General features: G+C 40.3%; 1 protein-coding gene across 4 annotated transcripts in view; it reads left to right on the forward strand.

The window, feature by feature from the left end:
- The window catches only part of LOC117469173 (potassium voltage-gated channel subfamily C member 1-like), an 81,098-nt gene that overhangs the window by 46,417 nt on the left and 13,693 nt on the right, over positions 1-20,988 (forward strand). For 3 of the 4 annotated variants that reach the window (XR_004554565.1, XR_004554566.1, XM_034113547.1), the window contains exons 3-4: positions 783-1,644; positions 8,542-8,751. Coding sequence is in view for 2 of the 4 variants with exons in the window: in XM_034113547.1 (XP_033969438.1) it covers positions 783-1,644; positions 8,542-8,751 (1,072 nt within the window). In the remaining 2 variants the exon portion in view is untranslated. Of the gene's footprint in view, positions 1-782; positions 1,645-8,541; positions 8,760-12,902; positions 12,919-20,988 lie in introns of all 4 variants that reach the window. The other variant, XM_034113548.1, reaches the window with a different exon arrangement.

Below are 20,988 nucleotides of genomic sequence, written 5' to 3' on the forward strand. Positions count from 1 at the left end.
GCGGGCAGAATCACGAGACTCAGAATACGAATTGAATGATAAAAAAAATGAAGAAGAGGCCACATTCTGGTCCCACAAAATCCTACATTTCCGGTGAGCCAACATCCTAACTTCAAGGTTGAAGCACACAAACCTAAATGTATCATCTCCAATCAGAAGTCCTTCATTTGTCCCACAGCAGGGACATGTACAATGTTACAGCAAAGGGACAATGCAGACAAAGGCCAAAACAAGATTAGATGAGTAACATATAAGGTAGAGAGGCAAACAATAAAGAAAAAGAAAATAATGACATATCCATGGAAACAAAACAGCCTTCTAAAAGTAGTAACATATGTAGCAGCTCAGATTGGAGTGCGACTCGGTTGTTTGCTTGAGTTTTCTGCTCATAACTGACATTCTGTCAGTTTGCAAGTTGTTATTAGTCCACCGCCCCAATGAGACATAACTTGGTTATTAGAAGGTACTCAGGTGATGAGGAAGGTGAGTTTGGTGTTGTAGTTAACCAAGTGTGCAGTAGCCTACAGAATAACATGATGGGTCTCTTTAACGAACCCAGTACTGAAGTTATCATACCTTGAAATTAAATTAAAAGTATTTTTTGACATTATTTCGTAAAGATTTTGTGGCCAGAGTTTGAATAGGGACAAGAATTGTAATTGTTGCTGTCTGATTCATTCGGAGGCTTCTCTTGTGTTAGATAGTTAGGATTATGCATACCTTGTAATGAGTAAACACATTATAAAATGATCTGATCCTTTGTCTTCTCTTCTACCCTGCAGATAGTGTATGAGGTCGTCACAGATGGCTGGCTGACATACGTGGAGGGCATCTGCGTCATGTGGTTCACCCTTGAGGTAATGGCGCGAGTCGTCTTCTGCCCTGACAAGGCGGAGTTCTTCCGCAGCGCCCTTAACATCATTGACTTTGTGGCCATCGTGCCCTTCTACCTGGAGGTGGCGCTGAGCGGCCTCTCTTCCAAAACAGCCAAAGACGTGCTGAGCTTCCTGCGCGTGGTGCGCTTTGTCCGTATCCTGCGTATCTTCAAGCTGACCCGCCACTTTGTTGGTTTGCGGGTTCTGGGCCACACTCTGCGGGCGAGCACCAACGAGTTCCTGCTGCTAATTATCTTCCTGGCGCTGGGCGTCCTCATCTTTGCAACCATGATCTACTATGCTGAAAGAATTGGCGCCGATCCAGCCGATCCGACGGCAGCGGCCCACACCGCCTTCAAGAACATCCCCATCGGGTTCTGGTGGGCTGTGGTGACCATGACCACGCTGGGCTACGGGGACATGTACCCTGAGACCTGGTCTGGAATGCTGGTGGGGGCCCTCTGCGCCTTGGCCGGTGTGCTGACCATCGCCATGCCTGTGCCTGTCATCGTCAACAACTTCGGCATGTACTACTCCCTGGCCATGGCCAAGCAGAAGCTCCCCAAGAAGAGGAACAAACACATCCCTCGAGCGCCCCAGCCCGGCAGCCCCAACTACTGCAAGCCAGATGCCCTTGCCATGGCAACCGCCTCGCCGCACAGGCTGATGGGAAATGTGATCGGGCCGGGCATGGTGGGATCCGGCAGCATGATGGGAACTGGAGACTGCCCATTGGCACAGGAGGAGATCATTGAGATCAACAGGGCAGGTGAGTGATTGATCAGAACTGAGATCATGCCTGGATGTTGCGTGTGGATGTGAGTGTAAAAGAGCAGAGCTTGTGAAGCTTTTCAAAAGGAAAAGCAGCCGTTAAAGTACCAGGGGTAAATGTCACATATCCAAATGTAAAGGCCTAGCAACACAATCATTTTAAACAATAATTGAGTTAATTCATTGCTACAAACCTAAGCTTTGCTTGTGACAAAGCACATCTGTGCACATTGTTCACCTCCAGTACACCTCTGTTACCCTCAGGTGTCTCCCTTTAGGTAATAGTATCAAACCTTGTAAAAGGTGATGTGTTTTTACATTAATTCATTTCTTGTCTAGTCTATACATTGTCAAACATTTTTACAAAATTACCATTGTATAGATTTTATAGAGCTGGCAGCCCATAGGTGGACTATGCTGCCTAGTGCGCAGGTTGGTATCTGGATTGCAGAACTGTCAGGCCATGTCCTTCCTTCAGTCTCCCCCATTTAAAATGGTTATCAATCAATAAAGACACTCTCAGACCCCAAAAGTATCTCAAATAGAATAAAATAAATGGTTAATGGTTTGCTAAATCCCAAAGTTCCCTACAGAGCATAGGAGGGACATCACTATGTAACACTTGGCCTTGGTGGAGAAAGGATTTATTATTTTTTATTTTTTTTACTTTTCTGCTTCCCAAAATCTGAAGTTAATCACTGAAGTGGCCTTAACAAAATAAAAGTATAGTAGCTGCAAAAGAAGGGTATTACTTTATCTCTACAAATCCATCTCCCCCTCACAGTCGGAGGGCTGTACCACCAGGGCCGCCATGTCCAGATAATCCAGGATTGGGTCGTTATAGATACACTGTATGTTGTGCCTGTCGAGACATTGATCCGGGTCATCACATCTCTGCTGTTTTAATTCACATGTCCATCATCTGCACGGATACACCAATGTGTGTTTGTGTGTGTGTGTGTTTGTGTGTTTGTGTGTTTGTGTGTTTGTTTGTGTGTGTGTCAGCTGTTTGTTATGGAGTTGCAGCGTGTGCCTTAACAGGATTTACTTTTAGCCTTAAGATTGGCTTGTCACCACAGTGTTTGACAGCAAAGCGACATGTAATCAGTGTGTGTGTGTGTGTGTGTGTGTGTGTGTGTGTGTGTGTGTGTGTGTGTGTGTGTGTGTGTGTGTGTGTGTGTGTGTGTGTGTGTGTGTGTGTGTGTGCACTTAGTTACACATGCATTGTTGCATATCATGTGTTCCTTCATTTTGGTTCTGCACCTCTTTATAAATTGCCACAACATTTTTTTTTTATATAATTGCACCCATTGCTGCTGCAAAATATTTTTTAAATCTTCTTTCCAATGTTAATTTGTATGAGTAAGTGGAAATAGAGGCTCATTGGAAACCGGCATTTTACAATGTCACTATCTTTTTTTTGTTGGAGTCCAATATTACATTTGTTCAATAAAAGAATGGTGCAAATAATATCCTTTTATTTAATTAAATTCAACAAGCTAATTATGTTGTATTTTAGCAATACTATAAAAGCAGCAGCAAGACAGAAACGAGCAACTTTATTAAATGTATATACTGTATCCCAAGTAAAATCCTTATTGTGTGCAATCGTGCACACTTGTATGAGAGGCCGTCTAGCTCACAACTCATACTTGGTCTTACAAACAATATCAGAATCTCACACATACACCATTAAACTCTTTTATACATATTGCTAAACACTTTTACACGCACAATCATACTCTCTTTCACACACTTTTGTCTGGGCCATAAATCAAACTTACTTACATACCAAACTGTACTTTCTTAGAAACACTATTATTCCCACTTACAGACAACATCATACTACAATATAATACTCTAGTAGTGTATGCAAGATAGAAAACTTTGTGTGTGAGAGAGAATGATAGTGTATGTGAGAGAGGAATTGTAGTATGTATGAGGGTATAGTAGTGTGTGTGAGAGAGAATGATAGTGTATGTGAGAGAGGGATTGTAGTATGTATGAGGGTATAGTAGTGTGTGTGAGAGAGAATGATAGTGTATGTGAGAGAGGGATTGTAGAATGTATGAGGGTATAGTAGTGTGTGTGAGAGAGAATGATAGTGTATGTGAGAGAGGGATTGTAGTATGTATGAGGGTATAGTAGTGTGTGTGAGAGAGAATGATAGTGTATGTGAGAGAGGGATTGTAGTATGTATGAGGGTATAGTAGTGTGTGTGAGAGAGAATGATAGTGTATGTGAGAGAGGAATTGTAGTATGTATGAGGGTATAGTAGTGTGTGTGAGAGAGAATGATAGTGTATGTGAGAGAGGGATTGTAGTATGTATGAGGGTATAGTAGTGTGTGTGAGAGAGAATGATAGTGTATGTGAGAGAGGAATTGTAGTATGTATGAGGGTATAGTAGTGTGTGTGAGAGAGAATGATAGTGTATGTGAGAGAGGAATTGTAGTATGTATGAGGGTATAGTAGTGTGTGTGAGAGAGAATGATAGTGTATGTGAGAGAGGGATTGTAGTATGTATGAGGGTATAGTAGTGTGTGTGAGAGAGAATGATAGTGTACAGTGTTTCCCCTACCATTGTCTTGGAGGGGCGCTGCGCCCCGCCAACGGAGCCCCGCGCCCCCCCCCTGAAATTCAAGGTGTTTAAAAAAAAAAAAATTATAATTCTTTTATTTAATATATATAGCACCAAATTGCAACTAATCTATATCTACTGTCACTTTTCACATTGAACATGTGCTCTCTTATTAAATAAACTAAACACTTTAATTTTAAGTTGTGAGTTTAGTGTTTTTGACCCTAAGAAACACTGATGCATTAATCTATAACAATAATCCACAGCTCCTCTTTCTGCTCCAGAGGATTTAAAAAATATATATCCCAATGCCTTTATTTTAAAGTTGGCCTGTCTATTTTTTTGTGTTCTCCTTATAAGAGTTTTTGTTTATTATTAGAGGTAAACAGTTTTCTATAATGTAATAAATAATAAATGCAAAAAAACTGTAGTTTTTGTCTATGATGTAACAATATATACAACTTTATAAGCTATCAAGCTATCAAATATGTTTTGTGGCTCCAGACAAAAACAATTGGTGGAAAAGGGGGCAAAATGGCTCTTTTGGTCAAAAAGGTTGCAGACCCCTGGGTTAGACGATAGGAGCTGATTGTTGGACTATTCGACTGCAACCCTTGTGTTTTTGAGAGCTTATGACAGTTTATGTGAGAGGACATTGTACTGGTTGTGAGAGAGCATACTTTAAAAGGAAATCAGGTTGATCCAACAGGAAGCCAGTTTAAATATTCATTCCTTGACTGGTTTACAGCCTTGAAAACAAAGCCTGAAGCTGCTCAGAGCACTGCTAGCTACATTTGAGCTGCAATAAGAACTTTTGGTAACACTTTATATTAAGGTACACAAATTCACCATCAACTAGTTGATAATTAACATGCATATTAGCAGTATATTGGCTATTTATTAGTCATTATAAAACACTTATTAATGCCTTATTCTACATGACCAGATTCTACAAGTAATAGGCCATTAGTTGAGAGTTTTTCCTCAATAACCCTCTAATTAGTGCTTATTTATTGCAAGTAAGGAAGTTGTTGTACATGAGTTTTGGTCTTAATATGCTCAGCTCAATATGGGCCCAATAAGACAGTAGTACCTAATTTTGAGTTATTTAGACTTAATTAACACTTATAGTTTCATGTCTTGTTACATAAGAATACAAAATATTCTATCTGTGATCATACTGTGTGACCTGCTTGTATGTACTTACACAACAGGTGTACTGTTCTCTCTATGTGTTGTACTGTCTCAGTGTGAACATAGATTAAACAGCCAGCCAAACTCTTTTGAGAGCCAGGGAATGAGCAGCCATGCTCCTTTATTGAATTATTTGCAGTCCACTGACATTCAAACGGAGTGAAACTATACAAAAAGAAGATACAAGGCACTTAAGGATCTCATACATGCAAGTGTAACATACACAGATTAACACATAAGACTGCTAAGTGTAAACAAGGTAAATATAGCTAATGCTAGCTGTGCAATAAGCATGTATACAGGGTAGTATGGCTAACGCTAACGCATTTTAACGCAGTTTAAACATCTCCAAATGTCATCACATAAACACAATACATGTTACTAATCCTTACAGTGTAAGTGTAAGGCTTACACTTACACTTACAGTCATTGCTTTCTGACGGACTTGACCCTTTTTCTTCAGGTTGCATAGGGAAAATTAGTAATAGTCTACTGCCATTGTGGGCGGTGTCCGTCAGACAAAAAATGTACTGTAGAGCCAATCAGGAACTGAGAATTTAGTCCAACTTCCTTTTCAATCAAACTCACTTCCTTTTCAATCATACTCTCTCACACACATAACTATTCTTATGCACACACCCTATCATTCTGTTTTATACACATACCTATAGTCATTCACATTAACTATTATTACCTCTTATATAAGCTATTATTCGGCCTTTCATTCACTGCTACTGTTTTACATATATGACTATTGTTATTAACATGAAATACTATTCCCTCTTACATAGGTTATTATTCTGTTTTACATACATTGTTTACCGATTACACACATACTACTATCCTCTTTCACATACACTATTATAATGTTCTATTAGATTATAGTTGTTTGTGAAAGACGATAGTGGTGTGCGTACGAGAGTATGATGGTGCGTTTAAGAGATTTTGTTTTTGTGTGTGAGAGAGAATAGTTATTTATGTATGATAGTAAATGAAGGAAGGAATGACAGTACGTTAAAGACGGTATGATACTGTGTGTGAAAGAATCTGGTGGTGTACATGTGAGATTCTGATATTGTTTATAAGACCAAGTATGAGTTGTGAGCTAGACGGCTTCTCATACACTTGTGCTGTGTCTCAAGTCACATACTTCTGTACTTACATTTGTTGTTTTGAGTGCATAAGTGATTCCCAATGATGACCAATGGCAAAATGCAGTATAAGTACCGTTAAGAGCTCTCATAACAGTCAAAAAAGTTGAGCATGGAACGTTGCACACCTCTTAATTTGCATTCACATATGCACAAAGTTAATATTATTCATCAGATAACAGCTGTATCTAGCATCGCAAGCTAGCAGAGGAGGTTACAATAGAAACGGAAACATCACTGGCTTTTCAAGGCTCTGCACCAAACCTCATGGTGAGCAAAGAGCAAATCTTGAGAATGCAGCATAACTGTCAATGATCGCCATCTTTGCTACGTAACAGAAGTCACGCGACCAGCCATGATTGCGATTGCTCCGGTAAACACAGTGCTCTAAAAGTTTTTTTTGTAATACTTAATTACAATACCACTATACCTGAGTTTAAAATAAGCCACCATAGGGTTGATTGAGCAGTCTGTAATGATTTGGTAGCAGGAAAGATAGTTGCTAGCTAGCTAACAGCGGTGATCATCACTTTTGGTGAGGGCAAAGCAGATGTGAGCGATTTGAGACAACACTATGGGGTAAAAAAAAAGACCAGAAAAATGGCACTGTATTAAACAAATGTGTCCGAAATAAAACACTGATTTAGAGTCTATTGAGTTTTTCTAAATAAAACACAGGAACAATGGCACAACTAAAAACGATCTGCTGTTCTGCTGTGATCTCAGCATTGACAACACGCTAACCTCCGCTCCTGGGGCGAAGTAAATCGTGTACATGCAGATCAACTTTTATGAGCGTGCCGTTGACATCAAGTATTGGACGTGATGAATCCTGACAGTATGACTTGGCTTGTCCAAATCTGTTCATGTGAACTGTCTAAAATAATGCTCTGGTATCCCCATATTGAATCCCTCCTCTCTGTGACAGCCGGCTTGTCACTTCGCCTTCCAGAGTCGCCGTTCAGAGCTAAACACTTTTGATTTCTGACGTAGTCTGACAACACATCTTTTTCCAGAATAACCCAACCCTAAGTGTGGTTACCAGTTTACTGTGTGCAGAAGTGTGTGTCCTCTGTATGTGTGTGTCCGCCCCTCTGGCCTGTATCTGTAACTTTTGAGCAGTAAATCAGATCAGGTTTGACGCTGCTTCCCCCGTAGCAATCGCCCGTGTGTGTGTGTGCATACAATATTTTTTCTCGCACTCCTTTGTTTATTGTCTCCCGTTCGGTGCTGTTAAATCGTGTGTGTGATTCTGTGAAGTGTGTGTGTGTGTCTACAGCCTGCTCTGCTGCAGTGTGTTGGTCATGTGATCAGGATAGCTATCACCAGGCTCTAACGTCCCCTTGCCTCCCCCTTTTTCCCTCTCTCTTTTATCTCCTCTTTACCCTCTTTTTTTTCACACCATAATTTTTCTTCTCCCCGTTTCTCTTTCATCCCGTTTTTCTGCATTTTTTTTCTCCCCTCCAAATCCTTTCTCCCTGTCCTCCTCCGAGTTCCTCCTCACCCCCTCTGCTCTTATCTCCCTTTTCCATTTTATTGCTTCTATGCTCTCCACCTTACCTTCCCTTTTTCGCTCAATGACTCCACCCCCTACTTACTCTTCTCCTTTCTCCCTACAATAAATCTTCTCTCCTCTACCTTCCCCCTCCATTTACACATTCTGTCTTTTTTTACTTTGATGTTATCCGTTCTTCTTCCTCATTTTACATACATTCTGATTTTCTGTACCCTCTCCTCTCTATTTTTCCTCCCTCTTCTCCTCTCTCTTCTACCTCCCATGTCTCCTTTCTTCTTCTCCTGTTTTCCTATTCTTTCCTCTTGCCAATTCTCCGTTACCATTTCACCATGACTTTCCCGTTATCTGTCCCTTCACCATTTCCCTGCTTCTCTTCTGTCACCTCTCTTTCCTCCCTCTTTGTTTTCACCCCCTCTACCTTCTACCCCCCCCATGTCTCTATCCCCTTCTCCCAGATTCCAAGCAGAATGGCGAGGCGGCAGCTAACGCAGCGCTGGCCAACGAGGACTGCCCCACCATCGACCAGGTCCTCGGGGACGAGCGCAGCCCGGCCACGGGGGGGCTCGGCTCCACCACCAGCCGCGAGCGCTACCCCCACGACCGGGCCTGCTTCCTGCTGAGTGCCGGGGAGTTCCAGCGCACCACGGATGGGAACGTTCGGAAAGGTAGGAAGGTGGAGGGGGGGAGAAGGAGGCCTGAGGGAGGAGGAGAAGGAGGAGGAGCCGGGGGAGAGGGCGGGGGGGTGGGGTGGTACCTGAGTGACAGCAGTGGGCTGTCCCTCGATGCATGGTCCTGATCCACATGTGCTGCAAAAACACGTCCCATACAGACAGGTGGACAAAATAATAGGAACACCTAACAATATAAAGTTATTCATGGTGTGTGAATACCTTTATGTGTGAGTGTGTGCGTTTGTGTGTGTGAGAGTGTCTGTGCAATAGAATGTGTTTCATATAAGACACACAAAAAAGCACAAACATAACAGAAACAAATAAAAGTTGAAAAAATGAAAATAACTTAACATGGAGAGTTCTCTCCATTGGCACACAACATAATAATACACAATTATTGGCAATGGTATTTAATCCAAGTATTATTTTATTCACAACTTCTTACTACAGCTGTAGTGGAAGAAGCCCCCTTCATGCATTTATCCTGCGTGTGTACTGCGTGTGTACTGTGTGTGTACTGTGTGTGTACTGCGTGTGTACTGCGTCTGTACTGCAGAGGCTGCTGCAACACTGATGTTGAAGTGACTGGATGTACCATACTGTAACACAATAGTGTTTAGAACGTTTTTGGGTGGTCCAATAATGCAATATGCAGATGATTCCTTCCTGAGGTGGGTCCACAGTCACTCAGCAGCACTAACTGAAGGGTTTCATTGGTCTTCTGTGGATGCTGTGTTCTATGTTCATCATAGCCGATACATACTTACATGGAGCTAAACAGTTTCATTTTGAAAACACTGTCCATTAAAATGAATATAGTGTTACCTGTACAATTTACTATCAACAAATCCCATGAAAAGACCGAAGAAGACTAGCATTGGTTATTTTTTCTAATTCATGAAATGACATGTAAACCTGACATCAGCTGGCCTCATGAACTGTGGCTTCTGCCCGTCAGAAACATGTGATGATGTTATTAGCACAGGCGAGGGGAATGTATGGGTAACAATCTGCAAAGAGGATGAAATATACTGCCACATTGATTCAAAGACTTTTCTTGTGTTGCTATAAGTGCAATAAATGTATTTAATTGTAATGCCCTAACACACACTACATGAAAACAGCAGCATTAGATTGCAAACTGTCATCTAGAGGTCAAAAGATGTAGAATAAAAGAACACTGAATGAGTGTGCAGGTTTATTATTGTTTTTGAGATAATTATTCCTCAGCACAGGCAACAATGTATGGATTGCTCTCTGGCATATTGGAAATCCATGACCTGCTAAACGAATTCATTACATTAGCCTCAACCTGATCATTTGTATGTTAGCATGCTTATATAAGCATTTAGCTCAAAGCCTCAGGAAAATAGGGACTTGATGTACTTTTAAGAATACTTTAAAATCAAATCCACTAATTTCTTCTTCTGGTATTTTCATGGGATTTTGATGAATGATAAGAAAAAAACGCCAGTCATGCACTTTCTTGAACTTTCCTGCCACGTTGGATTTCTGTTCCGGATGTTTTGAAATGAAACTCTTCATGTGAACTGTTCAGTATTTTTGAATCTGATGTGGCAGAACAGCCAGATCAGATGAGTGTCATTCTGTTCTCGTCACATCGGCTTCTCCACTGTTCTGCTCTGTCTGTCATCCATCCACACTCACTGCATGCTTTATTTTTCTCACTTTTCCATGCTGTATTCATTAACTCTCCTTCTTTATCTCTCCATCCCATATTCTATTCTTTCCCCCCACCTTCTCCATTGATTATAATGTTTTTCCCTCATCTTCCATTCATTTGTCCTCTCTATGTTCCTGCATTATCTTGCCTATTGCCTCCTTGACCTGATAACACTACAATAATTAATTTGGCTTTCAAACATAACCTGGCCCTTCCCCCTTTAATACCCTATACACTCCCCAAATGCTACTTCCCCTGATTCACACACACAAACGCACTGCAAAATGTGCACACTCACACACACCAACACACACACAGATGGCTCAGGGTCCAGCAGTGTGACCTCCTCCCAGGAAGAGGGGTGGTTCAAGCCGGAGGGGCCCCTGCTGCAGCCGGAGCTCAGCGTACACTCCGGCTCCTGGATCACAGCGTAGAAACACACAGGTAACACGAGCATTCAGTTATATACAATATATTAAACAATCAGCTAAACGGACAACGTTTCTGTGCTAACGAAATATTAGATGCACCGAACAAACTGAAACGTTGACTTTAATTAAATGTATTATGTCAACAAATGTCACATAACTGTATTAGGTTAGTTGAAAGCAATAATATTAAGTTGAACCTAATATTTTCAACTAACCTAATACAGTTATGTGAAATCTATTGAGTGAATTGATTTAATTGTAGTCAACGTTTCAGTTTTTGCAGTAGAATAATTCAGACATTTATTGTGTCTTTAAACAAGGACCATGCATAAACATACATTAATCTCAAAAACAGAACAGATGATTTCTGACAGATTTATCTTTTAAGCTCATATATATCTGCAGTCCTTGGACACAACAGACTCTCTGTCACTATAACAATTACAAAGATCGAATCAACAGATCAACATATAAACACCAGCACATTGATCAGTGGATTTATAATAATACAATACTTGAATATAATCTTGAACTTGAATTATTGGATTATAATAGATTAGAATACATTACATAGAATTGAAGTAGATTACACTATAACGGGTTAAACACAACTATATAAGGAGCAACCAATAGCAGGGTGGGCCGGTTTGATTCCCTGCTGGCCATACTCCGTGTCATTACCCTTCTCTCTTTCACTACTACTAGCACATTCCAATAAAGGCTAACAGTACAATGCCAAGAAATAATCTATAAAAAAAACAAGACTAGAAAAGATGACATTAGAATAGCAGATACAAATGCATTAGACTTCATAAAAAAAGATTAGATTAGATATGATCAATTTAGACTACACATATGTTTAACTCAACTAAACTAGACTAGATTTAGTTAGACCAAACTACATTTGATTATATTAGATCAATTTAGATTGGATTTAACCAGATTAAATTAGATTAAACAAAACAGATTACATTCTGTTAGATTAGACTAGATCTAACTCTTTAACATTACAATGAATTGCAAGATGATTACATTAACCCCTAGACTGCACAAAGGTATAATCTGAAATGGTCATGGGCCATTTTGCATGCGGGTTGCAAGTTGAGAATCACAGCACACACACAAGATAAAACATGACGGTAAAGTGGAGGAGATTACAGTAGAAAATATTTAAAAATAAATAAATATATATATCAGTTGTTGTTGAAAAAAGTTCAGACCCCAGACACACAATAGGACACACAACCTTTTGTACTGTATATATTTCATATATATTTCAATCAACAGTTTACTTTGTTCACACTAACACTGCAAATATTTCATTAATGCAAGTCTTGTCAATTGAATGTAACATAAAGCTAGTTATTGTTGTTATAAGAACAAATCACACTCCAATACATGTACATGCGTTGGCACAAATAAAACAAGTTACACATATCCATAGAGTGTTTGCGTTATGAGATATAATCACTTTTTTAACCAATATTATCAACTTTGATGATTCTCTATAATGTGCTTGCAAACAATCTATTTCTATGCTTAGTCCCAGAAATGTGACACAAATATAATGTAATAGTAACACGTCAAAAACAGTGTCAGATTATATAATAGCCAAATAATTGTAGGGGGAATCAGCATACACACACACACACACACACACACACACACACACACACACACACACACACACACACACACACACACACACACACACACACACACACACACACACACACACACACACACACACACACACACACACCCACACACACACACACACACACACACACACACACACACACGTAGAACCATGTAAACACACCGTGTGATTCTGCGAGCATGACTGTGTATTAGCCGTGTGTGTGAGAGAGATAAGCCTTCCTCTTTACACCCACACTATGGTTTAACCACCAGAGACATGGGGTTCGGGGGGGGGGGGTTAAGTTCACAGTGCTGGTCCATGTGTGATGCGTGCTGATGCTGTTGTTGTTATTTTGTTGTTGTTGTTGTGTTACTGTCTCCTTCCCAAGGTTGTGTCATGCGTTTGTACGTTGGCTCTTGTTGGTCTGTGTTACACTATCCATCTGTCTGTCTGTCTGTCTGTCTGTCTGTCTGTCTGTCTGTCTGTCTGTCTGTCTGTCTGTCTGTCTGTCTGTCTGTCTGTCTGTTTCTCTATTTTTTCCTCTTTCTGTCCGTTTGTCTGTCCTTTTCTGTGTGTGTCTGTATTTCGTGTGTAGCTGTCTTCCCCTCCTCCTGCTCCTCCTGCTCCTCCTCTTTCTCCTCCTCTAACCCGGTCTCTTCTCACTCTGGTACTTACAGATAGGGGGCGTCACGTAACCCCCCCCCCTGAAAGCACTTTGGCTCCCAATTCCGCGTGGTTCCAAACGGGCAAGGGGGGTCTTATTCCCAGAATGCTTTTGGGTAGAGGGGGCCTGGTCTGGACTTTTTGATACTTTGGTTGCAGACTTTAGTGTGTAGTTTGGACTTATTGTCCTATTAAGATTGATATTAGATTGGTAAATAAAGAAACGTAGTATTTTGCGCCAAAATACTTAGTGAGTTTTTCCAAAAAATACAAAAAACTAAATTTAAATGGGAATTCAATTTAACGTGTTTTGGGATGGGTGCCAGAGTGAAAGCAGCCGCTGCGCACCGATTAGTCATTTTCTCGGCCAGGCCAGTGAGAGCTGGTTGCTAATTGCTTGGTTGGTCGGTTTGTTCTCTCCTCTTCTCTGGAACTGAGCTCAGGTCAGTTCTTACAGCACAGCCGGCAGAGAGCACTGTCTGGTTTCACGGCAGATTTGGCTCCAATCGTTGCATTGGGCTAATTGGCGTAGCATTCTAGCTAATTGGATATTTTTTGAAACACTTTGGTGCAACAGCTTTAAATGAATTAAAAATGTTATATCTGAGCCGTGTCTGCCTCTCTGTCATGCTGGGCTGAAACACTGACTGCTGTAGTGCTTCGAAGGTTACAATAGCTAAAAAAGATTTAGCTGCTTCTTTGACAAACCAGCAGGTAGATGAGCAGGGAGAAAGAAAGACAGACAAAACTGTAATCCCAAAAAGATACACACACACACACACACACACACACACACACACACACACACACACACACACACACACACACACACACACACACACACACACACACACATTCAGGTAAGTAATAACAGCTTTTGAAGGCTGTGATGACAAATGTAGTGGTGGCAGTGTTTGCTGTGCTGTGATGGCCTCTTAGCTTCCTCTCTCTGCACTCTTAAAGCAGCTGACTCCCTCTGAAAAAACCCTGCTTTATTTATCTTAAGTTATCTTTTCACTTCATTTTCATTTCAGCCAATCAAGTTTCTTGGCAAGAAAATTCAGACTTCTTCAAAATGGCCGCCGTACAGGCCTTTTGCTTTAAAAGTGCCACCAGGGCTCTCTTCCGATCCCTCTGTGACTCTCCTCTTTTCTTCCTCCCTTCCTCTCGCTGACATTATCACAGATTGTGCTGTCCTTGAATGGGATTAATTACAGACCTTTGTGTCACTGCTGTCACTGTAACCCAAATCGATCAAGTTTATGTTTGCATTGGGTGGGAAGAACGAAAGACTTGAGCATTTTCGAGGAATTCTGAAAGGACAGCAACGCTTCTTTTCCCTACCGTGCAACTTTTCTGCTCCTCTTCTTCTGCTTGTATCCTAGCTCTTGATCCTTGGTATGAGCAAGCGATAGGGCAGGGGCGCAAGCTTCTTGTACAGAAAGACTGAAATAAGCCATAAGCTGTAAACTAAAATCCATATAAATGTAACAAATTCCTACATGTACCTTTGCTTCGCCCCTGCCTGAGGAATACTTTGTTTCGTAGCTTGGTCTTGGTTTGATCTTATGAATGCAATGCTTTGACGTTTTGGTGATCCTGACTGAAGTTCTTAAGAGGTCACACTATTAGGAGGATCCTTCCTCTATTATTGTAATCATTCTCTCTCTTCTATTAGTCTATCCATCTACACATCCATCCATTCTTCCATCTATCCATCCATATAACCCTAAAGCCCTAACCCTATCCATTCATCCATTCGTCCATCAAACCCTGAAACCCTAACCCTATCCATCTGTCTATCAAACCCTAAAACCCTATCCATCCATCCATCAAACCCTAAAACCCTAGCCCTATCCATCCATCCATTTGTCCATCAAACCCTAAAACCCTAACCCTATCCATCTAACCCTAAAACACTAACCCTATCCATCCATCTATCTGTCCATCTAACCCTATCCATCCATCTACCCCTAAAGCCCTAACCCTATCCATCCATCCATCCATCCGTCCATCTAACCCTAAAGCCCTAACCTATCCATCCTTCCATATAACCCTAAAACCCTATCCATTCATCCATCCGTCCATCAAACCCTGAAACCCTAACCCTATCCATCCGTCCATCAAACCCTAAAACCCTAACCCTATCCATCCGTCCATCAAACCCTGAAACCCTAACCCTATCCATCCGTCCATCAAACCCTAAAACCCTAACCCTATCCCTCCGTCCATCAAACCCTAAAACCCTAACCCTATCCATCCCTCCATCCATCGAACCCTAAAACCCTAACCCTATCCATCCGTCCATCCGTCCATCCATCGAACCCTAAAACCCTAACCCTATCCCTCCGTCCATCAAACCCTAAAACCCTAACCCTATCCATCCGTCCATCCATCGAACCCTAAAACCCTAACCCTATCCATCCGTCCATCCATCGAACCCTAAAACCCTAACCCTATCCATCCATCCATCTGTCCATCAAACCCTAAAACCCTAACCCTATCCATCCATCCATCTGTCCATCAAACCCTAAAACCCTAACCCTATCCATCCATCCATCCATCTGTCCATCTAACCCTATCCATCCATCTACCCCTAAAGCCCTAACCCTATCCATCCATCCATCCATCCGTCCATGTAACCCTATCCATCCATCTACCCCTAAAACCCTATCCATCCATCCATCCATCAAACCCTAACCCTATCCATCCATCCATCTAACCCTAAAACCCTAACCCTATCCATCCATCCATTCGTCCATCAAACCCTATCCATCCATCCATCCATTGTCCATCCATCTAACCCTATCTATCTAACTACCCATCTATCCATCCATCCCTTCACCCATCCATTCATCTATCTATCTATCTACTGTATCTATCTATCTATCTATCTATCTATCTATCTATCTATCTATCTATCTATCTATCTATCTATCTATCTATCTATCTATCTATCTATCTATCTATCTATCTATCTATCTATCTATCTATCTACTGTATCTATCTATCTATCTATCTATCTATCTATCTATCTATCTATCTATCTATCTATCTATCTATCTATCTATCTATCTATCTATCTATCTATCTATCTATCTATCTATCTATCCCTCCATCTATCCTTCCATCCTTCTAACCCTAACCTTACTCTATCTGTCCATCTATCTATTTATCTATCCATCCATCCATCCACCCATCTGTCCATGTAACCCTAACCCCATCTATCCATCCACCTCATTGAAATGGGTACCTTTTTTTGATTTTTTTGGGTATCTATTAGGTAATGTTTGCTTTATTAGTCGCCGTCATTCTGTCTTTTCAATCCTTTGATCATTACCCCAACATCTCTCAACCCCCCCTCCCCCTTTTTTTTTTCTCGCTCTCTCTCACTTTCTCCTTATCTCCCTGCTGTTGCTACGGAAACAGTGGACAGGGGAATTCCGGGACTTGGTGCAGCAAAGCATTTTGGGTCAAGGCTTGGTGTTTGATTGCATTATTGATTCATATTGATACAGTGGACTGTATTTTTAACCAGCCATGCAGTGAAGCAGAGAGAAACGAATGGTGGGACAAGCTAAACCTTTTATGAGGTATAATGTATAACGTAGAGTGGCGTTGACTGAACCTACAAAGGAAAGGAAGGCACCGAACAACACTTTATGGGTAGACACATTTGACTGCTCATACTTCCATGTTAGTATTCAAAGAAACGGTAAATCAGTTTTCTGGACTGATACTGATATTTAGGTATTTCTGCATTTATAAAGAAAGACAATCCTTTTTTTTCTTGTAATTGGGCTAAATTGTGCAGAAATTATGCATTAGTCTTGCCTAAACCTTATCCATAACTATAGTTGTCTGATTTTTGAAAGCAAGACTGGTCAATGAAGGCAAGAATCTTCATTGAATTCAACCTTGGTGTTTGCAAGATCGCCCATCTTTTCTAGCAGTACAGTGAGGTCATTCAGAAAAAGTATAAATCCTTTGTCTTTAGGACTGATGCCTTTAGTAGCTTTACCATCTGCTGTTCCAAGAAAAAACTCCATCTTTCTGTGACTCTGCAACTTGTTTCTAGCTGTCTCAGTACAAACAGGATAAATGATCAGAGAGAGTGCCCTGCTGGCTAGAATGCAAAGAGGAGAGCGCTGCCTGCTCCCTCTCAGAAAAGGAGAAAAAAAAAACCTGCAGAGGTAGCTCTACAGTGAACATTGGTGCAGTGCCGCTAGTGCCTCCGAAGGCCAAGACTGAGCATTACACTCTCCTCCTGACTGCATTACTTTCAAAGGCAGCTGACACACTCTGCATTATGATACTGTACACGTCTATCTCCGCTCTCATAGGGAAACCTAATCAGTGAGTGGGTGGAGGTTGAATAGAAGAATGAAATGTTGCATTAATCACTCCGTTACTTTGTCTTCCATGCTCTGCCGTCCTGTCTCCCCTTGTTTTATTTCCATAATTATTTTTCTGTCCGCCTTTCTCTCTTTCTTCTCAGTAGAAAAATATTGATTCCCTTCATTGACAGACAGATACCATTGGCCTGAACTGACTCTTGAGTCTTACTTAGAGGCTCACTGATGTAAGGAGATATGCTGCGCCATAACAGAGTGGAGAGCCCCCCCCACCCCTCTCTTTTTCTCTCCATCTTTCTTAAGGTCTAACAACAACATGCAGTTTCATACCACCTTAAATCTACTCTTTTTTACTACTCTGGTTTTCTTTTGTTTGCCTCCCATTCACACACACTTTCCCTCCCTCTGAATCGATGACCTCTAGGCTTGTGTTTAATCATTATTGGTAGTCTGGATCCCCTGAGGCCTATTGGGTTGCACTCACATCATTTTATTTCCTGAGTGCTACTACAACAGTTGAGCCACAATGGTGTCAGGAGGAGAATCATGTTGACCAAGTGTAAACTGATCGATTACGTCCAATATGGTTATAAACAGGAAATTGTGAATTTAAAACTAAGGAATATAAATTTGTCACCAGAGAATTGAGGGTTTCCTCATACTCAAAAACGACTGTATGTCATAATCATCCCGAAAGTCTTTGTTTATTATACATGACAATGAATATATTGTTGACTTTGAATGTGTTTCAGACAAATCCTAATAGAGTGGGACCCGCATGAGTCCTGAACCCGGAAATTAGTTAGCATCTTAGCACTTTTGGGTTACCTCGTCTAGAAGTCAACGAATGTTTGAATGAGTCAAATGCCTAAAATAAGGTCTGTGGTTAACACAAGCTTACAAAATGTTAGGTTTTGTTCTAAGAAATAAAATATGTTAGTAAATACCCCATTTGTTAATTATTCAATCTTTTTAAGTGTCATAAAAACGGTGGTTACTACAAAACGTCACCTAGCCTTTAGCTTAGCGGTGGCATTTAGCCATGCAACCATGACGTAGTTCATTAATAGCCTACTGTCAGCTTTTTACTCTCAAGGTTTGTATTTATGCTTCAACTATTATGAAAGCAGTGTTATATGATAAACACATAAATAGAACAATATGAATAGGAAAACAGCACCAACTAATGACCACATTCACCACTAAAGCCAGCACATTCATTGCATACAAATAAGAAAACACAAGCCGAATGCAGAAACAGTTGCACAAAAGTTATTTCTGGAAAACCTTTAAAAATGTATGAACTTATTCTGACATGACGGAAGAATAATCTTCCCCTGGTATTACACACGATAAACCATGTCGAAGCTTGACAGACATGTGTCATGAATAGTCATTTAATGGGATATAAGGCTGTTCTGTCTAAATATTGTAACCATTTTAAGAGTTAAGCTTTCTTAAGTTGTTTGTGTTGAGATTTTTTAGCCATTGTAGATCTCTCATTAATTGTTTCATAAGAAATGTTTAGACTTTGTTTAGTTTTATACGTATACAGTATAATACTTTTTCTAATCACTTAATTCCTTGTCCTTCCCTCCACTCAACAAGTCCTTCACTATGAGATCATTCATACACACATTACTGTTCTATCTGTTCAGGTTCTACTGCCTGCTTCATCCGTACAAGTGTTGTATGTCTCTCTGCATACAGTGATTGTCATTGTGTATTCATCGTGTTCTTTTTAATGTGTTTCTGTGTGACCCAGTAACTACACTCTCTATATACTTTCTGTCCTCTCCTTACCTAACATACATACATGAAATATGTATGCACATACTTTTTAACCCTCAAGCTCAATGTATTTGGGATTTCATATTACATTTTTTGATGTCTGTATTTGACACAAATGTTATTTCTTGACAATCTAAAATCAACATGTGGATTCAATTAGTAAAAGGGCATTTCAGGTGCATAATCATAATGTATTTATGAACACAATTAGCTAAATATGGAAACACATGTTGATATTGATTTGCATGCAGATTGTTGTTGGCATAATATTTGCTCTAATTGTTCACATGTATGTTCCTCTACTCCTCCCTGAGCCTTTCCCTTCCATATCTTCCTCTCATTCCTCCCTTTTTCACACTCTTCTGTGGTTTCCCTGATCCCAACTCATCAATTAAGATACAAAGGCTTATTAGCCTCAACTACATAGAAAACAAATACTTTAGACATTAAAAGAAAATAGTGCAAGTGTCTATTCCTTCTTTCTATCCCAGTAATCCATTACAATTACTAAGTGAATAGACACCAACAACTCAATACTTGATTCCACATTAAGCAAATGTTCCTCTTATTCAATTTAGGGAAGACGATGGCAGTAACTTGACAAAAAGAGACATTATACTGTTCATTTCTTCTTTTTTGATCTGAAAAAGTATTAATTAAAAAAAGGTCAGGTGTTAATTTTTTTTTCTTATTGTCTAAAATGTAAAACCAACAATTGAATGATACTATTACCAAGTTTTGGTCTTTTATTGTTCTTTGTTGAGAGTAATTGGAAACAGTTTTGTCAGTTATATTTGTAATTATTGTATACCTGCATTTGGTTATTGTACATTTGAAACCCTCTGTGTGTACAGTACAGTGTTAATAACAAATGACTGGTTGTTTTAAGGCATTTTACTAAAGAATATACATTCATAACTTACAACTTATAGCAATTACTTTCAAGCAAAGTAGACCTTCTTTATTTTACCATAGTTTCTCGAGGCCAGTCATTTTAATTATGAAGCGTGTGGTGCAGTGGGTTGTGCGTTGGTTTTCAGATCAGGGTTCAAACCCCACAGTCAGCATGTCGTTGTGTCCCTGAGACACTTCACCCCAAATTGCTCCTGTGGGGATTGCCCACAGTATTGAGTATGTAAGTCGCTTTGGATAAAAACGTCTAACAAGTGACGTGTAATGTAATGAAGCCCAATTAGCTCCTTCCATCCCCTCTGCTTTAACTCCTCTCTCCTTTCCACCCCCTTCCCTCGTGTCTCCCCATCCCATTCTAACACTGATGTATCCATCCCATCCTTAGGCTACCCTCCTCAGTCTCTCCCCCTGCGTTGTGTTACTAAAGTCTGAGTGGAGGTATGTAACTCTCCGTCACAGCTAACAGACCAGCTGCTATACCTGAGCATTGGCTGAGCTTCCTGCTTCACAAATCCAAGTCTTTCAAACTTTAAAAAAATGTAGGAACTGTTCTGGGGCCAGAAAATATCTCATTGGTTGATCTAATCTAGCTTTCTTAGCTACAGGCATGTTTGGGTTTTATGTAAACTCAGAAAATTAAAACAACCAGCAGCATCAGTTCCAATAATTAGATATATTACCTTCCTCTCTTCTAGCCTTTTCGCACTGGCATAATTACTTTTATTTTACTTGAGCCATTAGGCCTATAACGTT

The sequence above is a fragment of the Trematomus bernacchii genome, unplaced genomic scaffold (assembly GCF_902827165.1).
Source record: "Trematomus bernacchii unplaced genomic scaffold, fTreBer1.1, whole genome shotgun sequence".
NCBI lineage: Eukaryota > Metazoa > Chordata > Actinopteri > Perciformes > Nototheniidae > Trematomus > Trematomus bernacchii.